Source organism: Halichoerus grypus, chromosome 5 (genome assembly GCF_964656455.1).
Source record: "Halichoerus grypus chromosome 5, mHalGry1.hap1.1, whole genome shotgun sequence".
Lineage (NCBI taxonomy): Eukaryota > Metazoa > Chordata > Mammalia > Carnivora > Phocidae > Halichoerus > Halichoerus grypus.
Genome location: NC_135716.1, coordinates 145,733,112 through 145,755,826, shown reverse-complemented (window position 1 = coordinate 145,755,826; position 22,715 = coordinate 145,733,112). Strand labels below are relative to the sequence as shown.

At 42.1% G+C, this 22,715-nt stretch overlaps 2 protein-coding genes across 10 annotated transcripts in view; both read right to left on the bottom strand.

Annotated features, from left to right (window-relative positions):
- Nucleotides 1-1,603: 1,603 nt before the first annotated feature.
- On the bottom strand, nt 1,604-12,355 carry MAGOH (mago homolog, exon junction complex subunit). Its single transcript, XM_036075266.2, has 5 exons — nt 12,153-12,355; nt 10,208-10,266; nt 8,907-9,017; nt 3,667-3,749; nt 1,604-1,845 (listed from the first exon to the last, which is right to left on the bottom strand). Exons 1-5 carry the CDS (start codon nt 12,238-12,240, stop codon nt 1,746-1,748), a joined length of 441 nt encoding a protein of 146 aa, XP_035931159.1. The 5' UTR covers nt 12,241-12,355; the 3' UTR covers nt 1,604-1,745.
- A 3,692-nt stretch (nt 12,356-16,047) lies between these two features.
- Nucleotides 16,048-22,715, bottom strand: part of LRP8 (LDL receptor related protein 8) — a 78,254-nt gene continuing 71,586 nt past the window's right edge. For all 9 annotated transcript variants that reach the window (XM_078073126.1, XM_078073127.1, XM_078073129.1 and 6 more), the window contains one exon: nt 16,048-20,688. In XM_078073126.1, the coding sequence (XP_077929252.1) occupies nt 20,650-20,688 (39 nt within the window). In that variant the 3' untranslated portion in view covers nt 16,048-20,649. The remainder of the gene's footprint in view (nt 20,689-22,715) is intronic.

Below are 22,715 nucleotides of genomic sequence, written 5' to 3'. Positions count from 1 at the left end.
CTGCCTTTTCTGTAAGATTAAGTGGACCTGGGGAGGTGTCGTGAGTCCGCAATTAGCCGGAGCTCGGACCCGCCGAAACCTATTTCCAGATATTTGCTGAACGCCGATCTCGTGCCGGCACTATGCTAGTTCGAGGGATACCGTAGCAAACACGACAGTCCCTGCGCGAAACCTCTGCCAGGGCTTCTTCGTGCCCCTCTTCACTACTCGGTCTTCTCTCACCCGACAACCGCTCGGTCCGTGCTTGCCTTCTGAGGCTTCTTAGATCGCGTCGGTTCCGCCTGCCCTAGGCCAGCTTCGCAGATCTGCGGGATTGGGGCCCTTCTTCTCTAAACTGCCCCTTCCTCCTTCCCCCAGGAGACCTTTCAGAGGGTTGCCCCGTGTACACGTCTCTCGCTGCAGTCCCCAACACTGGACACTTCCTTGCAGGGGGGCTCTTCTCTGGGCTCCTGGTTTATCCTTGTATATTACCTGAACCTTGTTTCATCTGTCCTTTTGTCCAGGGCACATCTGAGACCACATGGAAGCTATGGGTGTGGGTGTGCGACACTTAAACAGCCTTTAAGGTTCTCACGGTCATTTAAAATTTGGAGTTACTATTCTTGTCTACTTTACCTAATCAACTTACTTCATTGACCCAGGTACCCTTCTATAGAGAGGGATGCACTGGAGTTAGGAACCCTGACATCTCTGGTCCCAGATCTGGACCTAAGTTGCTGCTATCTTTGAAGGAGGCAGATTGTGTGTATTGGGGGTGCGGGGGTGCAGGGAACACTGGCCAAAGACTTGGGACATGTCCCAAGCTGGCCTGTCTTGTGGGATGAGCTTATCCTAATCACCTCTCCACAAATGAGATTTATCAAGCCCAGTTCCTTTCAGCACCCACAATCTGGTCAACCAGCAATTTGCCTAAGGAAGCAGTGCAATTTAGCAGCAAGGAAAAGTCCTTACAGATCTACATACTGAACAAATTCCCACACTGTCCATACCTAACAACTGTTGGTATTGATTTTAAAATGATTAGAAAACTTCTCTGCGACCAGGCATTATCCCTTATATTGTACTAAACCAAAATGTTTTCCTCCATACTGAAATACCTACAGATGTATCTATAAAAGAGGATTTAAAAAACCCCCTCAATGATATCTCAATAAAGCCAGAGGGGGAAAAACCCATTTCACACCTAAAATTTTAGAAAATACTTTATTAATATAAAATACCCAGTGTTCAAATTTCCTTAATGATGTCAATTTTGTTTTTTGAATCATGATCCAAATAGGGTCCAAACTGTACTGATTATGTGTTTCTTAAATCTCCTTTAATCTACCAGTTCCCACACCATCTCTATTTTATGTTTGCAATGTGTTTATTGAAGAAGCCAGATCCTCTGCCCTGGAGTTTCCTTTGGATATTGGTTGGATTTCTATCGTATTTTCTTCTTCTTTTTTTTAATCTATTGTATTTTCTAACTTTTCTATTCTCTTATTCCTGTAAATTGGTAGTTATATCTATAGTTGATTAATAGATTTTTGGCAATACTTCACATAGGCTGTTTTAAAAAATAACTGAGGAGAGGTCACATGTTCAGGTCGTTACAAAAAACTGCATTTTGCTATGTATTTATTAAAGACAGTCATTTATAGTTTATAAAAAAAATATTGTCCTGATATACACAAAAATGTCCTGATAATGGTAATTAAAAACAGGTACTCCCAACCCCCCTTGTGTCCACATCAATTTTCCATCTAGATTGGCTTAATCTTGAAGTGTAATCCAATAAGACTGAAGACCAAACACTTCAGGTCCTGGACAAGATAATAAAATACTCGTAAGCCTTCTGGATCCCTATAATGCAAGAGGAAAAACATGTTTAAAAACCTGGAAAAAACTGGCAAAAAACCAAAAACAAAACATTTAATAACCCAGATTATTTACATAAAGGCATTTACAGAATTAAAACTTTAAAAACAACCAAGTGTCCATAAAGAAGGAAAAGGCTATGTGCTATATATTAAACGAGATCATTTTAAATGTTAGTTTTTAATGGGGAAATAGTTACTATTAAATGAAAAAATCATTATTAAAATAACAGATTGCTGATCTCAATTATATTTTTTGTGCTTTTTAAAAGTTAAATAGTTTTTAATGCATGCAAAATAGATCAGAAATACTTCAAGATATTAATGGTTGTCTAATTGATAAGTTTGTAGGTGATTTTCCCCCTTTTATTTTTCTGCATTTTCTATACTGAGCATGTATTACTATCAGAATTAGTAAAACTTATTTTTTATTTATTTTTTAAAAAGATTTTATTTATTTATTTGACGGAGAGAGAAAGAGCACAAGCAGAGGGAGAAGCAGGCTCCCTGCTGAACAGAGAGCCCGACGCGGAACTCGATCCCAGGACCTTGGTATCATGACCTGAGCTGAAGGCAGCCACTTAACTGACTGAGCCACCCAGGCGTCCCTAGGAAAACTTTTTTTAAAAAGAAGTACTAAGCAGGACCAAGAGGCTAAAGATTACTACGGCACAACTGGCCAAGAACAAGGAGACTGTCCAAAGGAAGACAATTACACCCAGCATGGACTACAAGTGAGCCACTGGGGCGCCTGGGTGGCTCAGTCAGTTAAGCGTCTGCCTTGGCTCAGCTCGTGATGTCAGGGTCCTGGGATTGAGCCCTGTGTCAGGCTCCCTGCTTTTCCTTCTCCCCGGCTCATGCTCTCTCTCTCTCACATAAATATATAAAATCTTTAAAAAATAAAAATAAAAGGGAGCCATATCTAATTCCAAATCCTCAAAACACAGGAGCTGGATGTTGCCAAATTTTCTTTTTTTTTTTTAGGTAGGCTCCATGCCCAGCATGGAGCCCAACGTGGGGCTTGAACTCAAGAGCTGAGCTGAGATCAAGAGTCAGACCCTTAACCGACTGAGTCATCTAGGCGCCCCCAGAGGCTGTCAAATTCTAAGGACTCTTTGTAGCATACAGACTCATGTCTCAGCTTTATAATCTGCCCTACTGACAACATGAATTTTTAAGTTTGTATTCTAAATAATTTCAAGTTTCACCACTGTCAGACTATAAGATGTGCTAGTCTGAATGGCCAACACTGAAAAGGTGTTCAGCTCGACCCAGTGACTCTACAGTTTACCTCAAGCACCTGTTTTGGCATATTTCATTTTCTGTTCTGGCCAGATTCTTACTCTGGCTGCTCCTACGACATTACTGTGTGTGTGTGTCACTGAGAAGCTCTGTGTAACACTGACTGAATAAAACATCAAAAGCAACAGGAGAATGCCCTTGAGAATAATTTGAACTCTCTCATGATGAGAACAAAGCTGGCCCCTTCTTTTTTTTTTTTTTTTTTAAGATTTATTCATTTTAGAGAGACTGAGTGAGTGAGAGAGACCAGGGCGGGGGGTGGGGGGTAGAGGGAGAGAGAGTCTTAAGCAGACTCTGCACTGAATGTGGAGCCTGACGTGCAGCTTGATCTCATGACCCTGAGATCACAACCTGAGCTGAAACCAAGAGTCGGACGCTTAACCAACAGCCACCCAGGTGCCCTGACCCCTTCTGTCTTGCCATAACGGTCCCAATCTGGTTAAGGGTTTCATATCAGTCAGCTTCAAAACTGACACGTCTGGCTATAAGGGTCATATACACTTACTTGGATTGATTGACATCAATAAGAGAACCAATTTTTGATGTTGTGAAAGAAATGTGTTCATCTCCAATGACAATTTCAAGCTCCTAGAAACATTTAAAAAAACTGTCAAGCCAAGTTGGATTTTCCATCAACCACACAGAGGATCTATCATCTGTCAAATCACACAAACTCTACAACATAAACAAGACCGGTTCACTCTGAGCACTAAATGTACTGGGTCTAGAAACAAAGAAATTAGATACTGGTTTAGTCCTTGAGTAGCTCATACTCTTAGAGGAAGATGTGTTTGTGAGGCTCTACCATTTCTGGGATTTGGAAGAATTTACAAGTTTTATATAGGAGTTTTCATTGTTAAGAAAGTGGAGTAACATGTATAAATCTTATGTTTTAAAATACCAAGAATCTAACCTTTCTGGGCAACATGGGACGAGAAGAAGTCTAGACCTTGTGTTTGATCCCAGCTTTGTCACTATCAGCTGAATGCTCTTGGGTCTCAATTTCTACAGTGACACAAGTAGCACAAATCTTTAAAAAATTTGTGGGAGTGCTCACCGCGTGCCGGCTATTGTTCTTGTGCGTGGGACAGATCAGCAACACCAAAGGTCTGTGCCCTTGTGGAACTGCCAATCTAGTGAGTCCTACTTCTTTTTTCTTAATTTTTTCCTATTTCTTTTTGATTTATAGTTTTCAATTATGAAAAGAATTCTAACAGAAAATATAGAAAACTATGAAACCAATGTTCTTAACACCCAGATGTGAAAATGTTAATAGGCTGTCATACTTGTGTCAGATTTTTTAAAGAAATAAAACGTTACACATACAAAGTTTAGGTCCACCTCCCATTCCATTCTCCCTCCTGCATCCCAGAAGTTGAGGTGTATTCCTTCCACTCATGTTTTTAGATTTGGTAGTATGTTTTTAAATTTTTACATAAATGATCATACTATATGCATCCTTCTGCTTTTTTCATTCAACACTGTTTTTGTATGTGATCTAGTTCATTAGTTTTAAATGCTTTAGAATATTCCATTCATATCCTTATTGAAGCAGACTTAAGTTCCCAATTTATTGTACTATAAACAATGTGGTGAGAATATTCTTCTATGCATCTCCTTGTATGCATGTGAAAGTGTCTCTACGAATATTCCTAGAAAGTGTAAATTTTTTTTCAATTTTGCCAGTTATTACCAAATTATTTCCTAAAATGGTTGTACTGATGTTATTCCCACTAGTATATAAGATCCCCTTTTTCTTTCTCATATCCTTTTTATGTTTTTAAAGATTTTATTTATTTATTTGACAGAGACAGAGACAGAGATAGCGAGAGCAGGAACACAAACAGGGGGAGTGGGAGAGGGAGAAGCAGGCTTCCCGCCGAGCAAGGAGCCCGATGCGGGGCTCATTCCCAGGACCCTGGGATCATGACCTGAGCCGAAGGCAGACACTTAATGACTGAGCCACTCAGGTGCCCCTCTCATATCCTTTTTAAAACTTGATGCCCCCCACCCTCACTTTTTGCTATTCTAATGGGTCTGAAATGGTATCTCATTATTTTCCTAATTTTCACTTTCCAAATGTAGATATTTTCATATATTTATTGGCCACTTGTTTTTCCAGTTCGTAAATTGCCTGTTCAGAACCTTTACACATTCTGCCACCGGGTTATCTTTTTTCCCCCCCCCCAGTTATCTTTTTATTATTAATTTGCAGTTCCTGATATATTCTAGATATAAACCCTTTGCCAGGTATGTTTTGCAAAGATCTTCCTTCAGTCTGTGGCTTATCTTTCAACTTTATCATGATGTCTTTAGCTAAACAGAAGTTTTAACTTTAAAGAAGTCTCATTTATCAATCTTTTCCCTTGAGGAATTTAAAATATTCCTTCTCTACCCAAAATAATAAAAGATAGTCTATATTTTGTTTTAAAATCTTGTTTTATTTCTACAAATGGTCTAACTGAAAAATATTCTATAAACACACTGCCAACTGATACAATTTGTTAAACAATCCATCCTTTTTCTATTAATTTGAAAGTTCACCTCTGTCATACCCTGCTCTGCGTTCTCATATATTCATGGGTTTGTTTCTGGGCTCTCTGTTCTGCTCCATTGTTTACTGGTCAATTCTGAGGCAATATCACAGTACAGATGACTGTACCTTTTCAAGAAATCTTCAAAATTATCTTTGTTACTCTTGTCCCTTTGATCTTCCATGAATTTAATGCTCTCTTAGGCTTTAGGAAAAATCCTGTTGTGATTTTTATTTGAATTGGAATGAATTTATCAATTATTTTAATAAAATTGATATAATAATTGAGTTGTTCCATCCATAAAAATGATACATATTTTTATTTTCTTCTATAAAGCCCTTTTAAGTTTTTTTTTTTTTAAAGATTTTATTTATTTATTTGACAGAGAGAGACACAGTGAGAGAGGAAAAGGGATATATAAAGAAAAGCAGGTGGAGTGGGAGAGGGAGAAGCAGGCTTCCTGCCGAGCAGGGAGCCCAATGTAGGGCTCAATCCCAGAACCCTGGGATCATGACCTGAGCTGAAGGCAGACGCCTAATGACTGAGCCACCCAGGCGCCCCAAAGCCCTTTTAAGTTTTATACATCTTATTAAATTTACTCCCAAGTTCTTTATAGCTTTTGTTGCTATGATGAATGGAATTGTGTTGTAATTACCTTATCCAACAGGTTGTTGCTAGTGTATAGGAGTATGCCCTGTTCTCTTCACAGGACTACTGTGATTGCTGAATGAGTTAATAGAGCTGAAAATTAATGGTAAAGCAAAATACATAGACATGATTTTACTGAGAATCCGTGGACATAAATTAAAAAGTTAACTTTAGAAAGTACTCAGGATGGGATTTTCTTTTCACTCTTTCTCAAGAGTTAGACTAGGTATTTATCCAAAGGATACAAAAATAGTGATTCAAAGGGGAATATGCACCCCAATGTTTACAGCAGCAATGTCCACAATAGCCAAACTATAGAAAGAGCCCAGATGTCGATCTACAGATGAATGGATAAAGAAAACATTAGCCATCAAAAAGAATGAAATCTTGCCATTTGCAATGATGTAGATGGAGCTAGAAAGTATTATGCTAAGCAAAATAAGTCAGAGAAAGACAAATACCGTATGATTTCACTCATATGTGAAATTCAAGAAACAAAACAGATGAACATAGGGGAAGGGAAGGAAAAATAAAAGAAGATAAAAACAGGAAGATAAACCATTAAGAGACTCTTAACTATAAGGAACAAACGGGGGGTGCCTGGATGGCTCAGTTGGTTAAGTGTCTGCCTTCGGCTCAGGTCATGATCCCGGCATCCTGGGATCGAGCCCCACATCGGGCTCCATGCTCAGCGGGGAGCCTGCTTCTCCCTCTCCCTCTGCCTGCCTGGTTGCCTATTTGTGATCTCTCTCTCTCTGTCAAATAAATAAATAAGATCTTAAAAAAAAAAAAAGGAACAAACAGGGTTGCTGGAGGGGAGGTGGGTGGGGGGATGGAGTAACTAGGTGATGGGCATTAAGGAGGGCACTTGATTTAATGAGCACTGGGTGTTATATGCATCAGACGAATTACTAAATTCTACTCCTGAAACTAATAAAACACTATATGTTAACTAAGTTGGATTTAGATTACAAAAAAAAAAAAGTTGGTCCACCATTTTGAGGTGAATTAGGAATTAACTTATATGGGTTTTTATATTAATAAATATAATTATTATTGAGCTTTTACTACACACTGGTACTATTTTAGTCACTAGAGATTTAGCACTGAAAAAAATAGGTAAAATCCTTGTACTGAAGGAGCTTGCAGGGGTATATGCAAATCTGTTGCAGTGGGGGGAGGAAAAGGGATATATAAAGAAAAGCAAACAAGACAATTTCAGACAATAATAAATGCTACAAAGAAAATAAAACATCTTATTTAAAAAAAGAAAAGAAAACGGGAGAGGACATTTTAGATTGGATGGATAGGCAAGACATCACTGAGGAAGTGATGTTTGAAACCTGCAATAATAAAGACAATATTGGATAGACTATTCCAGGCAGGATGCAGCAAATGCAAATGTCCTAAACTAAGAACAACCTAGGTGTGTCTGAGGAACAGAAATGAGGTCAGTGAGGTCTGAACACAGTAAAAGATTGTGAAAATGGTAGAAGATAAGGTGGGAGTTCGGATTTTACTTATTTATTTATTTTTAAGATTTTATTTATTTATTTGTCAGAGAGGGAGAGCACAAGTAGGGGGAGCAGCAGGCAGAGGGAGAAGCAGGCTCTCCGCCAAGCGAGGAGCCCGATGCAGCACTCAATCCCAGGACCCTGGGATCATGACCTGAGCCAAAGGCAGACTCTTAGCCGACTGAGCCACCCAGTCGTCCTGGATTTTATTTTAAATGTAGTGGGAAGGCAGTGGAGAACTTAAAATCAGTGGAATACATTTCATTTTAAAAGATTAGTCTGGTTTCAGGATGGAAAAACAGGCTGTACAGGACAAAAGAAAAAAGGAAATCAATTACAAGTCTAGATTAGGAAGGTAGCAGTTGAGGTGGAGAAATAGCTTCCCTGTTAACACACTCGAATATGACAGTGCGGGGCACCTGGGTGGCTGTCCATTAAGCGTCTGCCTTCGGCTCAGCTCATGATCCCAGGGTCCTGGGATCGAGTCCTGCATCTGGTTCCCTGCTCAGTGGGGATCCTGTTTCTCCCTCACCCTCTGCCCCTCCCCTTGCTTGTGCTCTCTCTCTGTCAAATAAATAAAATCTTAAAAAAAAAAAAATGACAGTGGCCTTTATTTTCATTACCATAATGGTCTTCAGAATATATATATAAGCCATGAATTTAAACACATATACCTAGCTGCTTGCATGATTTTCCTTCTATTAGAATGCTGAAATAACCATGTTCTATTTCTCTTTGTATGTTCACAATGCTTTGTCCATAGTAGTTACTCAGTATGTGAGGTGGGCAGCAAAACCTCTGAGAAGGGCTGGGGGGAGAGTCACATGAGGAAATCCAGGGCTAGGCTCTAGGTGGTTGTAAGTACCACTGGCTCTCTCTGTTCCTCCCTGTGGGATTACTGCTTCCTTAGATAAAGGTGCTGTAATCTGCTTTGTGCAGGGCGCGCGCGCGCACACACACACACACGGATTCAATGTCATATGCATGGCAGTAAAACTCATGTTACTTGTAAGACTTCTGCACTATAGGACAGTTACTAAAACACTCACCTGCCGGCCCACTCGGTCAGGGGGTGGCCACAATGCATCATCCTCTTTGGTAATTTCACTGTCATCAATTATTCTCTTCAGTTCCTCCATTACACTTTTATGTACATAAGCCTGAAAGCAAATTAAAAAATGGGATTTAAGTTGCATCCCTAAGCAAGTGTTCTCACTCAGATAGATAGTGATGAAAGATAAAAACAAAAACAAAAAAAGCCTGCTCCTACAAACTAGTTTCTGGCACCTCTGTAAGGGGGATGGCATTCAGGTGTGAAGAAGGCTGGGCCAGAAGTGCCCAGTGACTACATCTCAGACCCCATCTACTTGTTTCCACTTCTCGGCACATCCTGTCCACTTGGACCTTCTCCTTGCTTACACACCCAACTCACACCTGAACCCAGAACAAAAGATCTGTAAATAACCCTGGTTATTCCTAACTAGATGACATGCTTATGAAGAGCAGAGACATGTCTTTAAAACTACATTTTGTGTATTAGTCCACATTAAATATAAGGAGGCTGACATGTGTGGGTAAACATAAACCTGAATGCTAGTTAAACATAATAGTATGAAAATATACTGACAAGACATTTTCAAATGTGACAAAGTGGTTAAAAGGAAAGAGAAGCTTTGATGTAGCCTCGAGAGCGTGGCAGAAGTTATACAACATGGAGCGCACGGACTGGACAGAGGCAGGCACAGCCATCTCTTGCTGGCCAGGGTGAGGTGACTTTGAACAAGCCCCATAATTAATATCTGGGCCTTCACTGTAAAGGGTATATAATACCGCCCATCAAATAGGCTTATAATCAGGGTTAAATAAAATCGTTATGTGTATAAAATACCAAGTGCCACGCCTGGCATCTAACGTGCATTCAATGATGTGAACTGCTTTCCCATGCCCCTGTTCCCCATTCAAATGCAAATTAAAGAGCGCTACTGAAAGCTATGCACCAGGGAATATACCAAACACTTTAAGTATAAGGTATTTAATTCTATGATAGCACTGGAGAGTGGGGGGTAGGTTTTATTATTTGTTTCTGCAGACAAAGAACAGGGAATTTGCCCAGGGGCACATAGTAAGTAGCAGATTCAGGGTTTAAACCAAGATTTGCAAGACTTTAAATGATTACCAGTAAGTGATTCAGCACTGTGAGAAAATATAAACTAAAAGATGGGAGAAAAAATTTAGAAGGTGTCCATAGATACGTCTATACTTCTCTTTTCCGATACTACTCCCAGAAAGAACAAAAACAAGACAAAAGGCTAAATTTTAGTGAAAGAAAGGCTCTCAGAAGGCTCATTACCTCTTTTCTGATCATGACATCATTTTTGTAATTGCTGTTGTTGGCATATCTCAATTTCCCTGTGAGGAACAAAAAACAAATTCAGTGTATATTAAAAACATATGAGTAAAGTATCATTAGCTCACCAAGACTATCAGCTGTTGCTTAAAATGTATCCTAGTTTTCCCTTCAGTGTCTACCAGATTCACTACCTGTACTTCTGGTGTTCCAACAATGGCAGTCTTGTCAGTTCTTCACTTTAGGCTATTAAATAGCCTCAAAGCCAAAAATACTGCTGACATTGAATTATAATTCTTGCAAAAGGCAGCTCAGGTGTGATAAAAGAACACAAGCACTCTTTTGTGACTCTGGCAAATCATATCTCTGCAGGTTAATGTCCTCAGGTGAAAACAGGGAGAGTGATGGTAACTTACTTGCACACAGGGCCTCCTGAGGCTCAAATGAGTCGTGAAAGCAATTTGGAAACTGTAAAATGCTGTTTAGATACTATTCATATGACCATGCAACATTCTGATCTATTCCTATGATGGAAAAGTTGTGGTTTTATTATTAAGCGTATTTGGTATATAAGGCCCTTTGTGTATATGTGCATCCAAAAGGGTCATCTGGGTATATGCTGGGTATGAAGGAAAAGATAGAAGGAAACACATGAGTTTTTACCCTTGGAATAGAAGGCACGCATGTAAACACAGTATCTTGTCATTGTTTATAACTGGGGTTTGTCAGATTCATCTTTGTGCCCCCATTTAGTGGGAGTTTTCTGTCATCTCTGATTCCTTTTCCTTCACCACAGTGGCCCTTCTCCCAGATCTTATCAAACAGCAAAGTCCTATTGGTTCTGCCTCCAATAGTATCCTAAATCCTATCCGCTTTTACTAGCACCCTAGGCCCAATCAACATCCTTTTTGTCTTGACAACTGTAACTGTCTCTTAATAAGCAGCCCTGTCTCCAGTCTTGCCCATTTTGCACCCAATGATTAGAGATCACATCTTTCTCTCCTTAAAACTTTCCAATTGCTTCCTGCTGCATTTATTTATTTTAAGATTTTATTTATTTGACAGAGAGAGAGAGAGAGCATAAGCAGGGAGAGTGGGAGAGGGAGAAGCAAGCTGCCCACTCAGCAGGGAGCCTGATGCGGGGCTCGATCCCAGGACCCCGGGATCATGACCTGAGCCGAAGGCAGACGCTTAACGACTGAGCCACCCAGGCGCCCCTTCCTGCTGCATTTAGAATAAAATCCAAACTCTTTGCCATGGCCTATAAAGACATCCATGGTCATGCCCCTGCCTACTTATCTGACATCGTCTCCTACTATTCTCCTCAGAGCTCACTACTTCCTCAGCCGTACTGGCTACCCGAAACATGCCTCCTAGCTCATTCATGCCCTACAGCCTTAGCCCTTGTTACTCCCTCTGTCCAGAATGCTCTTCTTCCTGAGCCTCACAAGGCTGACTCCTTCTTGTCAATCAGGGTTCAGTTCGAATACTACTTTTTCAGAGAGCGCGCCACTGGCCACCCTGCTTAAGAGCAGCCCACCAGCACTTAATCCATCATTTTGTTTTATGTTCTGACCACTGGTCACTATCTGGAGTCTTTTTTGTTGTTGTTGTTGTTTGCATCTCTCCCAGCACCAGAATATACGTTCCATGAGAGGAAGCTTGTCTGTCGTTCACTCCCGTATCCCAGATTGTGAAAGAGCCTGGCACAAGGTAGGCAATCAATGTTTGCTGAGTGAGGCATTCTAGTAAAAAATGTCACCAAACAGAAGTCCCTGCGCATGGAAAGAACCAGTGGAGCGGTCACAGGAGTGATCGTTTCAGATCCGCGCCGCAGTCATCAATACCTTCCTCTTCTAGCTCCTCGCACATTCCGGAACCCCGGCCTCCCCACTCGCCCGACCCCAGGCCCAGTCCTCGCTCCCAGGGGGCCAGAGGCCGCTCTTACCGTCGGGTCGGAACTCAAACTCCAGGAACTCATGGCCGAATTTGCCCTTATGACCCACGTAGTAACGCAGATAAAAGTCACTCTCCATGGTTCACGAGGAGGGTACCAAGCCCAAACTTTACCTGCAAGCCCCACCGCCGCTGTTTGCGCCCACCACTGACGTTTACCTGGGCGCGCGGAAGTGACGTCAAGGCAAGGCCGTCGGCCGTGGCGAGGCGGCCCCGGTCTCCCCCATTCCCGGAAGTGGGGGCAAGTCTGGCCCGTTCCCCGGCGGAAACAAGGCTCCTTTCTCCCGAGGGCGGGGCCAGTGGAGCCGTGCCCCGTCGGCCGGAGGCGGGAGCGAGGCTGAGGCTCGCCACCCGGGGTTCTCGCAAGCTGGAGGCCGAAGGCGACTGGAGGACCCCTGGGTTCGGGCGGCGGGTCTGGAGACCTTGCTTCGAGACTTCCCGCTGAGCACGCCGAGTGCTGCGCCCTTTCAGGCTGGACGTCCATTTAAGTACACCTGACTTGTGTGCGTCGGGCAAAGCTGATAACCGTCCCTGGACCTAGGTCTCGATAATAAAATGGGGTTAAATGAGCTGACCTCACAGGAAAAAAAAAAAAAGGTTAAGTGACCTGACCCCACGGGGCTCAGCACACGATGTTTCAGAAGTTGGCTGCAACTGAACTTTGCTGTTTACGGACCAGTTCAAGGAAACTGTTCCCAGAGACGCTTTTCCCGAATCCACGGTGGAGATTGTCATTTCCCTGGAACTAATTTATCTCCCATTTTAGCCCTTTTAATTTTTATTTTTTTTTATTTCTACTTTTCCCTTTCTGCTTCACTGGTCTCTAGAGTAGGTGCTGTGAGTAGAAGTTAAACTGAATATTTAATTTCCCATTCTCGTTTTCTATGCACTGCTTACCCAGCAGTGATTCTCAGTCCTGGCTGCACAATGGCATCATTTGGGAGCATCTTAAAAATACTGATGCTTGGGCCCCACCCCAAACCAATTAATCAGGTTCTCTTGCGGTGAACCTAGGCGTTGGTATGTTTTTGCAAAGCACCCCAGATGTGCTGCGATTGAGGACTGATGCCCAAGAGGCCCTTGTCTTTTCAGGCCAAAGTGGTTGACCTCTGTGAAGTCTTTCTGGCTGTGGAAAAATTTTCCTCCTTGAGTAGGCAAAGGACAATCAAAATCCTAATTATTAGAAGATTGCTTTAGCTCATCAAAGTTCCAGCCAGAGGGGGGAATGAAATCAGTTCTAGAGACAGTGCTGAGATGGCATCATTCTTGGGGCCTGGCCGCTAACTGTATACTGTTCTGTATTGAGGTCAGTGGTCTCTTGATTCTCACTCCCAGTCTTACCATTACTCCTTTTATCCCCCCCCCCAAATAATTGGTAGCAGAGTGTAGAGTGGGTGTGAGAGGGGAAAATCACTGGAAGCTTATGTTAAAATAATCCTTGTGCGACTTGATTCACTGTGACTGAAGGTGAACTGATTAACATTTTGGACCTCAAGTTTATCTTTAAAATGAGAAAAATAATGTTATACATCTGGCAGGACTGTTGTAAAGATAGGAAACAATATCTTGGAAATAGGAAAAATACTTTGCGAACTATAAACTGTTATAAAACCGTAAGGCATTTTATTAAAAAAATGGGGGATACCTGAGTGGCTCAGTCAGTTGAACATTGGACTCTTGATTTTGGCTCAGGTCATGATCTCGGGGTCCTGGGATCAAGCCCTGAATGGGGCTCTGTGCTCAGGGGGAGTCTGCTTGGAATCCTCTCCCTCTCTCTTTGCTCCGCCCCCTCACTCTCTCTCTCTCTCTAATAAATGAATAAATCTTAAAAAAGAGAACACTGGATATGGGTGGTAACAAGGGAATTGTATAAAAAAGAGAAGGGAACCACCAGGTATTAAGCACCTAATAAATGTGAATCCATTTACAAATGTTTGTTCTTTGAATCCTCACAACAATCTTGAAGTGGTAATTGCAATTAAGTATATAGATTCATCAGGTAATTACCACGAAGTTATTGTCCAAGAGTAAAATTATAAAAATTATAAGGTGACTGCTGAATCTGAGCATCTGCAGATGTGGCAAATAACAAAAGTTTTGAGAAAATTTAAAGGACACTGGACTCCAGTCAGGCTGTAAGGTGATCCAGGTTTGGAGGCATGAGATAACATGGTATAGCTGAAAGAACACAGTCTGTGTATTTTTTTTTTTTTTAAAGATTTTATTTATTTGACACAGAGAGACACAGCGAGAGAGGGAACACAAGCAGGGGGAGTGGGAGAGGGAGAAGCAGGCTTCCCACGGAGCAGGGAGCCTGATGCGGGGCTCGATCCCAGGACCCTGGGATCATGACCTGAGCCGAAGGCAGACGCTTAACGACTGAGCCACCCAGGCGCCCCACGGTCTGTGTATTTGATGTGCCTGAATTCAGCATGATTTACTGCGCATTTACTGTGCTATGTGCTGGGAATACGATGGTGAGCAAGACAGACCTTTACAGAACTTGCAGAGGAGGCAATTAAGGAGCATACAAGAATTATAATGTAGAGATAAAGGTTACAAATAGGGGAAACACAGAATACTATGGAAACACACAGGATGGTTCCTAATCCAATCGAGGGGCCTAAGGGAAGTCTTCCTGAAGGAAATGTTCCAAATAGAGGGCCCAGACCGTGTGGTTAGAATACAGAATGAGGTTGTGCATATAGTAATGAGGTTGGAGAACGGGCAGAAGCCAAATGGCTTACAAGCCATATTAAGGAGTGTGGGCTAAAACCCAAAGGTATTGGATTTTAATGCAAGGGAAACAGATGAAGAGCTTTAAGCAGGAAAGTAGAAAGGATGGTGGTGACATGACCTATTGCATTCTAGAAAAAATCACTCTGGCTGCAATATTGTAGAATAGATTGGAAAATGGAAAGATTAAAAGTATGAAGTTCAGGGGGCACCTGGGTGGTTCAGTTGTTAAGCGTCTGCCTTCGGCTCAGGTCATGATCCCAGGGTCCTTGGATGGAGCCCCAAATCGGGCTCCCTGCTCCGCAGGAAGCCTGCCTCTCTCTCTCCCCCTCCCCCTGCTTGTTTTCCCTCTCTCGCTGTGTCTCTGTCAAGTAAATAAATAAAATCTTAAAAAAAAAAAGTATGAAGTTCAGATATGTAGTTGCTAATCTATGATGATGATCGTCCAAGATAATGGTAACCTGTACTCAGGTAGTGGCAATGGAGATGATAAATGTGGATGGATTTGAGACAAGACACCATAATGTAAGGGACGGCGAAGGAGATTAAGATGTAGCCAGAGAGGTAGGAAAAAACCAGGAATATGGTGTCATGTGAACCAAAATAAGAGTATTCCAAGAAAGAGTGCCAACAATGTTAAATACTTCTTCCAGGTCAAGGAAGATAAAGACTGAAAATATTTATAAGATTTATAATCAAGGAGGTCTTTGGTAAAAGCAACCTCAGTGGCCTGGAAGCGGAGGCAGGACAGAAGTATTGGTATGCAAATAGGCAAAATTTGTTGTGGAAGCAGAAACTACCTAACCCTAGGAGTTAGGTGTGAGTCTGAGAATGGAGGATTTGTGGAGGAAGAGTCTTAAGCGGAGTAGCAAGGACAAGCAGGAGTTAGCCTGATGAAGAGGCAGAGAATGCCGCAGGTAGCATGCGCTGAAGGTACTTTGGGGATGCTAAATGTAACCATGAGACTTTGGGTAGTTCCTTCACCCATTTCCTCATCTACAGAATAGGAACAATATTATTGATAGTATTTATTTCATAGGATTGTTGAAGGCTAAAATAATTTATGTTGAATACTGGGTACACATTAGGGGCTCAATCAATGATAGCTTACCCCCCCCACCCCTCATTAAAGCATCACAATGAAACAACACTTCAGATTTTAAGAAATGAATTTAATCTCTCTCTAGAAACAGTGCACTGATTTTACAAATGTTCACATTTGGTTTTTCGTTCACCAAGATGATGTCAGTATAGCTAATGAGATGCAGCACGCCACCCTCTGCTTCTGGAACAAAAACCAGACTGCAAAGGGCACTGAGTACAGAAGCTAATGAAACTCGGAATGACAAGACAAAAAGAGCAGAAACCGTTAGTGTGACCCAACATTCTAACATGCCTGTTACATCAAATATGGTCATTTGAGGGTGTTGGGGGGAAGACAAACAAGGAAAATTCATTTGGGTACAATGTGATGGAGTCTGCAAACCAGTACTTCACCCCCAAATGAACAACAGCTGTAGAGAACAAAATGCTACTTTAAAACACATGGTTCATACAGGTATGTTTTCTCTTGTAGTTTTTGTAAAAAAGTATCAAAACCTTCATGTTTTTAAATATATATATATACATATACAGGTGGCTTTTTTAAAATTACTTTTTATAGCACAAAGTGTTTGCAAATGCAGAGGGTTTCTGCTGATTCTTGACTATGCACATGGTGCATAGCCTGAATGAACAGAGCTTCCTGATTTCTTATATTAACTGAAAATTTGAAGCTGTACTTCCTCCACCTCTAAGTTCTCTGTATCCTGAAAATCCCCAATACCTTAAAAATACAGTGTGAGAAGACTCCGATACTCTATCCTCATGCATTGATGGGAAAGGAAGTTATTTACTCTGAATGTTTTAATTCCTAACTCATTTCTATTCTGTGAAATAGTACGGCTGGAGTTAGGGAGAGGAGTGAGGCTCACATTCCTGTGCTCTCTCCCGACTCCCACCGGCACCAGACTAGACAGTGCTTGGGGTTCCCTCTGCAGACTACCCATCTCCAAAATTTCGTTTTCTCGGTGTTGAGAAAATCTCAGAGGCTCTTGACAACATGGAGTGCTGCTGTGAAAATCCCATTACCCTTATATTCAAAAAAAGGGTCAACTCAAACATATGAAACACAGTCACTATTTCCCTTTGGCCACTGGAAAGCTGGAGGCTAAAGACTGTCATGTCTGCAAAGTGCTGGCGATGCATCCTGCTGAACTCTCCATGATGCCCTTGGTGCCTCGTACACAATAAATGACTAAGAAATGTTTGCATAACTGAATCAGAAATTAAACATAAGTATTCTATAAAGTGCTTACATTGAACCTGTCTTTCCATTCAGCCTCATTTCTTGCTAAGTCCCCCTTGAGCCTTTTGCTCATTACAATGAATTACATGCAGTTCCTTCCAGTCCCCATGCTGTTTCATGTCTCCGTGTCCTCCTCTGCCTGGGGCAGCCCGGACACCCCAACTTAGTTTTCAAGACTTAGTATAAGGTCACTTCCACAATGCCTTTCTTGACCCCATCCCTTATCTCCTTATGTAGAAATGACCTCTCTCTCCTTTGTGCCTTAAGAGTACTCTGAAAAGAATCTATTCCTTTTTTGTTTCCACAGGTCTTCCTCTACTGTTAGTGAACTCCGTAAGGACAGAAAACACTTGAGTGACCCGTCCATCTGCAGTGCCCGGCACTTAGTTGGTACCTGGCAAATGGTTTCAGTGAATGGATATACTGCAATCACAGAGAAAATTGGAAGGATCATAGTACTTATTGCCATAAATTTAATTCCGATCTCATCTTGAGGTTAAAGGTTACCTCAACCTATTTTATAAATAATCAGGCTATCAAGAGTAAATAAATAAAATTTCAGCTTTCTGTTTCTGGGAGGCTATCTCTACCAGCGTCTTCATAATTTCACTGGAAAGATAGGCCAGTAGATAGCAGGTTTGGTACAATGTTCAGGCAGCCCAAAGTAGTCTCCTAGAGAAGGAAAGGAAAGAAAAGGTCTAGGACCAGTTTCTTTTAAACAGAGAAAAAAAGTGTCTGATAAATCTTCTACCCTCCTGGCCTTATGTCTAGGTTTCCCTCTGGCTCTACAGTCCGATGACTCTATGATCTGTTATTGGCTGTAGGTACATGACAGCACAGGGGCAAAAGGCAACAGAAATGCAATTATACCTCAAAATGAGGTTCAGAAGCCTCCAAGACTAGAGAGGGAGGATGGACCTGACCTCCTCAGATTTCATCTTATTGACTACCATCGGACACGTGAGGACTCTGCAGTTTGTCTTCCGTAGCTTGCTTCCGTAGCCGCCTCTTCCAAACTGCAGCTGTAGCATGTTCAGGAAACATGGATGTCTCTGAGAAAGTTGTGTTTCATCATCCTTTTGAGATCTCAGGCTGAACCATCCTGACTCCATTTTTTTGTTTTGTTTTGTTTTTTTCTGGGAAGGCCAGGATCTGACTGACAGTTTAGAAACTACACATTAGTCACCGTTCTCATTTCCCCAGGGAATTCTATTTCTTTGGAGACGGGTCATAGAAAAAGTTGCTTGTTTCGTGTAAATCTCAATGTTTTTGTCATTTTTCTCCAGTCAAAAATAATTTTACTTTCCATTCTTGAAAGAATAGTAGTAAGTGATTAAGCTCCATAGGAGTTGGCCACCTGTTCTTAAAATCCTATTTGGTATTGGTCTTTAGGTCAATTGCCTCTCAATGAATGTTTCAGGACTACAACACATGCATATCGTGAGGAAATTGCTTGTTTATGCAGAGCATAGGGCCAAGGCTCCAGAACACAGTTGTTTTTCTCAGAAGTGAGGAGATCATGAGTGACGTGAAGAAAGGTTCTAGGAGCAGGGTTATAGAACTCCCGAATGCCTGCCTGGAAATGCGAAGGGTATCAAGCTGGTGAGATATCCAAGCTTCACTGAGTTGGGGGCTGCTGAGGGGAGGGGTGTCAGAATTTGTTCAATTTGTTCACATGTCTTGTCCCTGGCTGTCTGGTGGGAGTGAAGTGGCAGAACAGCAGAGTTAAGAAAAGATCAGATCTTGGAAGAGAGAGCTGGTGGGGACAGAATTCCTTCTGGGACGGTAGGATTATGTTTTCAATGGCAGACCCCACAAAGAGAAAAGAGCACTTCTCCCACCTCTCCCAACGCCCAGGAAAAACAAAGAAAAGTGTCCATAATGAAAAAAAAATCTATACATATACCCAGAGTTTTTCCTTTTATTTACAAAGTAGTAAACCAAATCCCTGTGTGAACATATATATCCAATATACGATAATGTTGTATATGCCATTTCCCCCTTGTAGGACTTCAAGTTTGGCCACTTTTTCTGACTTCAGCCAAAAGCTACTTTCATCTAAATGAACACACGATGGTAGCAAGCCTATGTTGTTTCCCCCACTTACAGGAAATGGCAGAGAGGAAGGGAAAGGGAAAGGGAGAAATAGAGATATAACAGAACCTATTCCACTGTCCTTATCCTCACCCACTGCATATCTCAGAGGTTCAGTGCCTGAGCCAGTCTCTACAGGAAACTTGGGCTGTTCTAGCAATGTCTCCACTTAGCTCTCCACGAGTAAGGATGGCACCCTAGGAGTGCTTCAGAGGAAACATAATGAATTCAACCCAAGCATCCTGAAGGAAAATGAAGTTACTTGAAATGCCAAACTTTAAAACAAGGGGCCGAGGTTCGGGCGTGTTCTCGCCTGAGCTCACAAGAACTTCTGGCACCGTGTGAAGTCTGTGCACTGGCCTCAGCCACAGAAGAGAAAGCCCGAGCGGGAGTCCCAGCAGCCATAGGGGAACTGAAAGCCTATGCCTGATGGACTAGGACCCCAGGAGTTGCCAGAGGTGGAAAAGATCTGCCTCTTCCACTACGTGTTTACACAAACCACGGCACCCATTTTTTTGAGCCAAATTTCCAAAGGCTTCTCTGAAAACTACAGATACCCCTCCGTGGACTGTTTCCCCATGTTTTTCTCTGTATGGATTCGAACAGCCCCAGGTGCGCCTCTTCTCTACAGATCTGTCTCTCTCACACACATACACATAGAAACGTAAACGCACACAGAGTCTGCATGGTGGGCCAATCATACCAAAAATAAATACTCTTGTGTCTCTAAATTACTTATAGAACTAATCTTATTTTTTGAAATATGTTAATAAATAATCTAAGTGGGGGAGGGAGTTGAAGTGTTTTCTCCTTTTTTTCACTTATGTTGATGGATAGCCACAAAGCATAATCATTTTATATACTAAAAAAAAAAAAAAAAAAAATCAAACCCAAAACTGCAAAATCTAAAAAAGCTCCCCCCAAACCAAATACTCTCTGTAAATATAGTTTTAAAATGATGAGTAAGCTACTGTACCATCAGCCCCATTTGGTTATGTACATCATGTTAGTCACTCAGCAGTAGCCATTCCATGAAATCCTCATGGGTAGTGCAACCAGTTAAAAAGTGTATAAAACATTATACATATAAAAACTCTCACATCCTTTGGATGTTTGCAGTTCATCATAACTTTGTGGTTACCTTTCCGCAACATAAATTAAAAAGAAATCTCTCACACACACACACACACACACACACACACACACACACACAGACCCATACACAGAAACCCCTTCATCCAGGCATACACCATCCAGAGAGTGTAGTGCATGGGACTGAATTCCATGAGGCACGAAGGGAGTGGTCCCATCCTCAGGGCAGTCCATCATCTTCAAGGCTTAATGCCACTCGCTGGGGAGACAGAGCAAAGAAATCACCATTAGACCCACAGGAGCGATTTACTGAGTCCCCACCAGGCAGCAGACATTCTATGACTTTATAGGCATTAGCTCCCATAATCTTCATACTACCCCAAGAGACAGGTTTGTCATATTTATTTTACAGATGAGGAAACGGAGACTCAATGAGCTTTAACATTTGTCCTGGATCACATAGCAAGTGGGTGAACTAAAATTTGAACCCAGACCCGTGTGAACCCAGAGCTGTCGCTCTCTCCATCATTCTCTTCTGCCTCGTTGTCAAGGAGCGCTGGGGAGATCTCAAGTTTCTCAGTCCTTCCTTAGAGGATTTTAGGTTTTTTCAACATTAGTGGGTTAGCTCTAGCAAATGTTTAATACCAGGCCATTAGCTACTTGTCTCTAGCTTGTGAGTCACAATTAGGCAGGCGATCTGCCGCAACCCTCTTAACTGATTATACAGAATCGGAAGGCAATACAGGTCAATTAAATTCAATCCCTCTTTCCCTCAACCCTACTTTTTAGTCATTAGATGCTAGACTTCCCCTGTCACAAGTGGCTGACCATTAGTGGGCTGAGCCCATTAACCCCTGAGCTGGTCTATTCCATTGGAAGAGTGGACAGTGGACTTAACCTCTTTCCTCTACTGACAAGAAATCTCTTTCTCTAAATATTCTGATGTTCCCCGGTTCTCTTAGACTCAAGAGAGTTCTGTACAGACAACCCTTGAAATCTGCGGACAGTGTCTTGAGTTCCCTTCCTTTCCTTCTGAGTGTTTTCTCCTCCAGGCTACACATCTAGCTTTCCCCAACTGGGTCTGTTGTAATCCTGTTTCCCACTTTTCCATTTCCTGGGTACACTCCTTTGGGCAGACCCCGGTGTTTCAATATTTTCCTCCTAGCTAAGTGAATTTGGGCTAACCACTTTACCTCTCTGGGCCTTGGTTTTACCATCTGTCAGATGGGAGTAAGAACAGGACCTACCACATAGAGTTGTTGAGGAACCAAACAAGAGCATCTCTGTAGAGTGCTTAACACACGTGGGGTCCAGAGTATTCTAGATCAACCTGACCAGCATAATAAAATAGAACCAGACTAGCATTTCCCATCTGTGGACAGTCTATAGACAATAAAAAGTGACCCCACTACCTTTCAAATCATGTTTGGGTTATTTGTGGTTTTGCGTGAATGCCATGGCCTTGCTCTACTAGCATAGACACTTGAGACTCTCTTCTTCTAGTCCGGTTACCCTCCCTCTCTCTCCAAGACAGATCTCTAGACCAAAGGCAGTGATGGTGGAGCTACCTGAGAAAAGGACAGGGGGGGGAGAACAGGTTGTTGAGGATACTGATTCTCAGAGCTCCCAGGCTATTTACCCCATGATGTAAGTGGAAAGAGCATGGACTTTTGTGTACATACAGACTGGAGTTTTTGTCCTGGTTCTGCCACTTCTTAGTTGTGACCCTAGGCAAGTTACTCAAATTCTCTAGTCTCAGTTTCCTCATCTGCAAAATGGGGCTAATCATATCAACTTTATAAAGTTGCTGTGAAGACTACACAAGGAAATGTACATCAAACACCGAGCAGTGTCTGACACACAGGAGGTTCCCACTAAATGTCCCTTTCCTCCCTTTCCTACTCTATTTCTCTGCAGCCGGCAGGAGCTTATTCCTCAGGCCTTAGATGCCTCAGGAATCGCTCCTCCAGAGGCGTTATTTGCTCCTTGGGACACAGCGCCACTTGACACGTGTAGAGTGCTTTGTAACTCACAAAAGCTCTCGCACGCGTGCTGTCTCACCTGAACGCTATGAATTTAGGAAGCAGATAGAATGGGGGTTATCATTCTTACTTTACAAATAGAAGTGAGCAGAGAGAAGTGACTAAGGCCACAAGGCTATGGAGCAGTGAAACTGGGAGCCACCTCCTCAGGCTAAGCTCAACGCTTCTTCCACTGCCCCCCACCCCCAATCTGTAAAACTTGGTCAAGCACCTATTTGAGTGATTGGCCGAGGTTAAGTCTCAA

What these genes read in the sequence shown, in the direction of transcription:
- MAGOH (XM_036075266.2), bottom strand. Translation starts at nt 12,240, where the DNA reads ATGGAGAGTGACTTTTATCTGCGTTACTACGTGGGTCATAAGGGCAAA. An exon ending in GTTTGAGTTCCGACCCGACG is followed by an intron (nt 10,267 to 12,152) that starts GTAAGAGCGGCC and finishes TGTTCCTCACAG; the next exon opens with GGAAATTGAGATATGCCAAC. An exon ending in ATGTCATGATCAGAAAAGAG is followed by an intron (nt 9,018 to 10,207) that starts GTAATGAGCCTT and finishes ATTTGCTTTCAG; the next exon opens with GCTTATGTACATAAAAGTGT.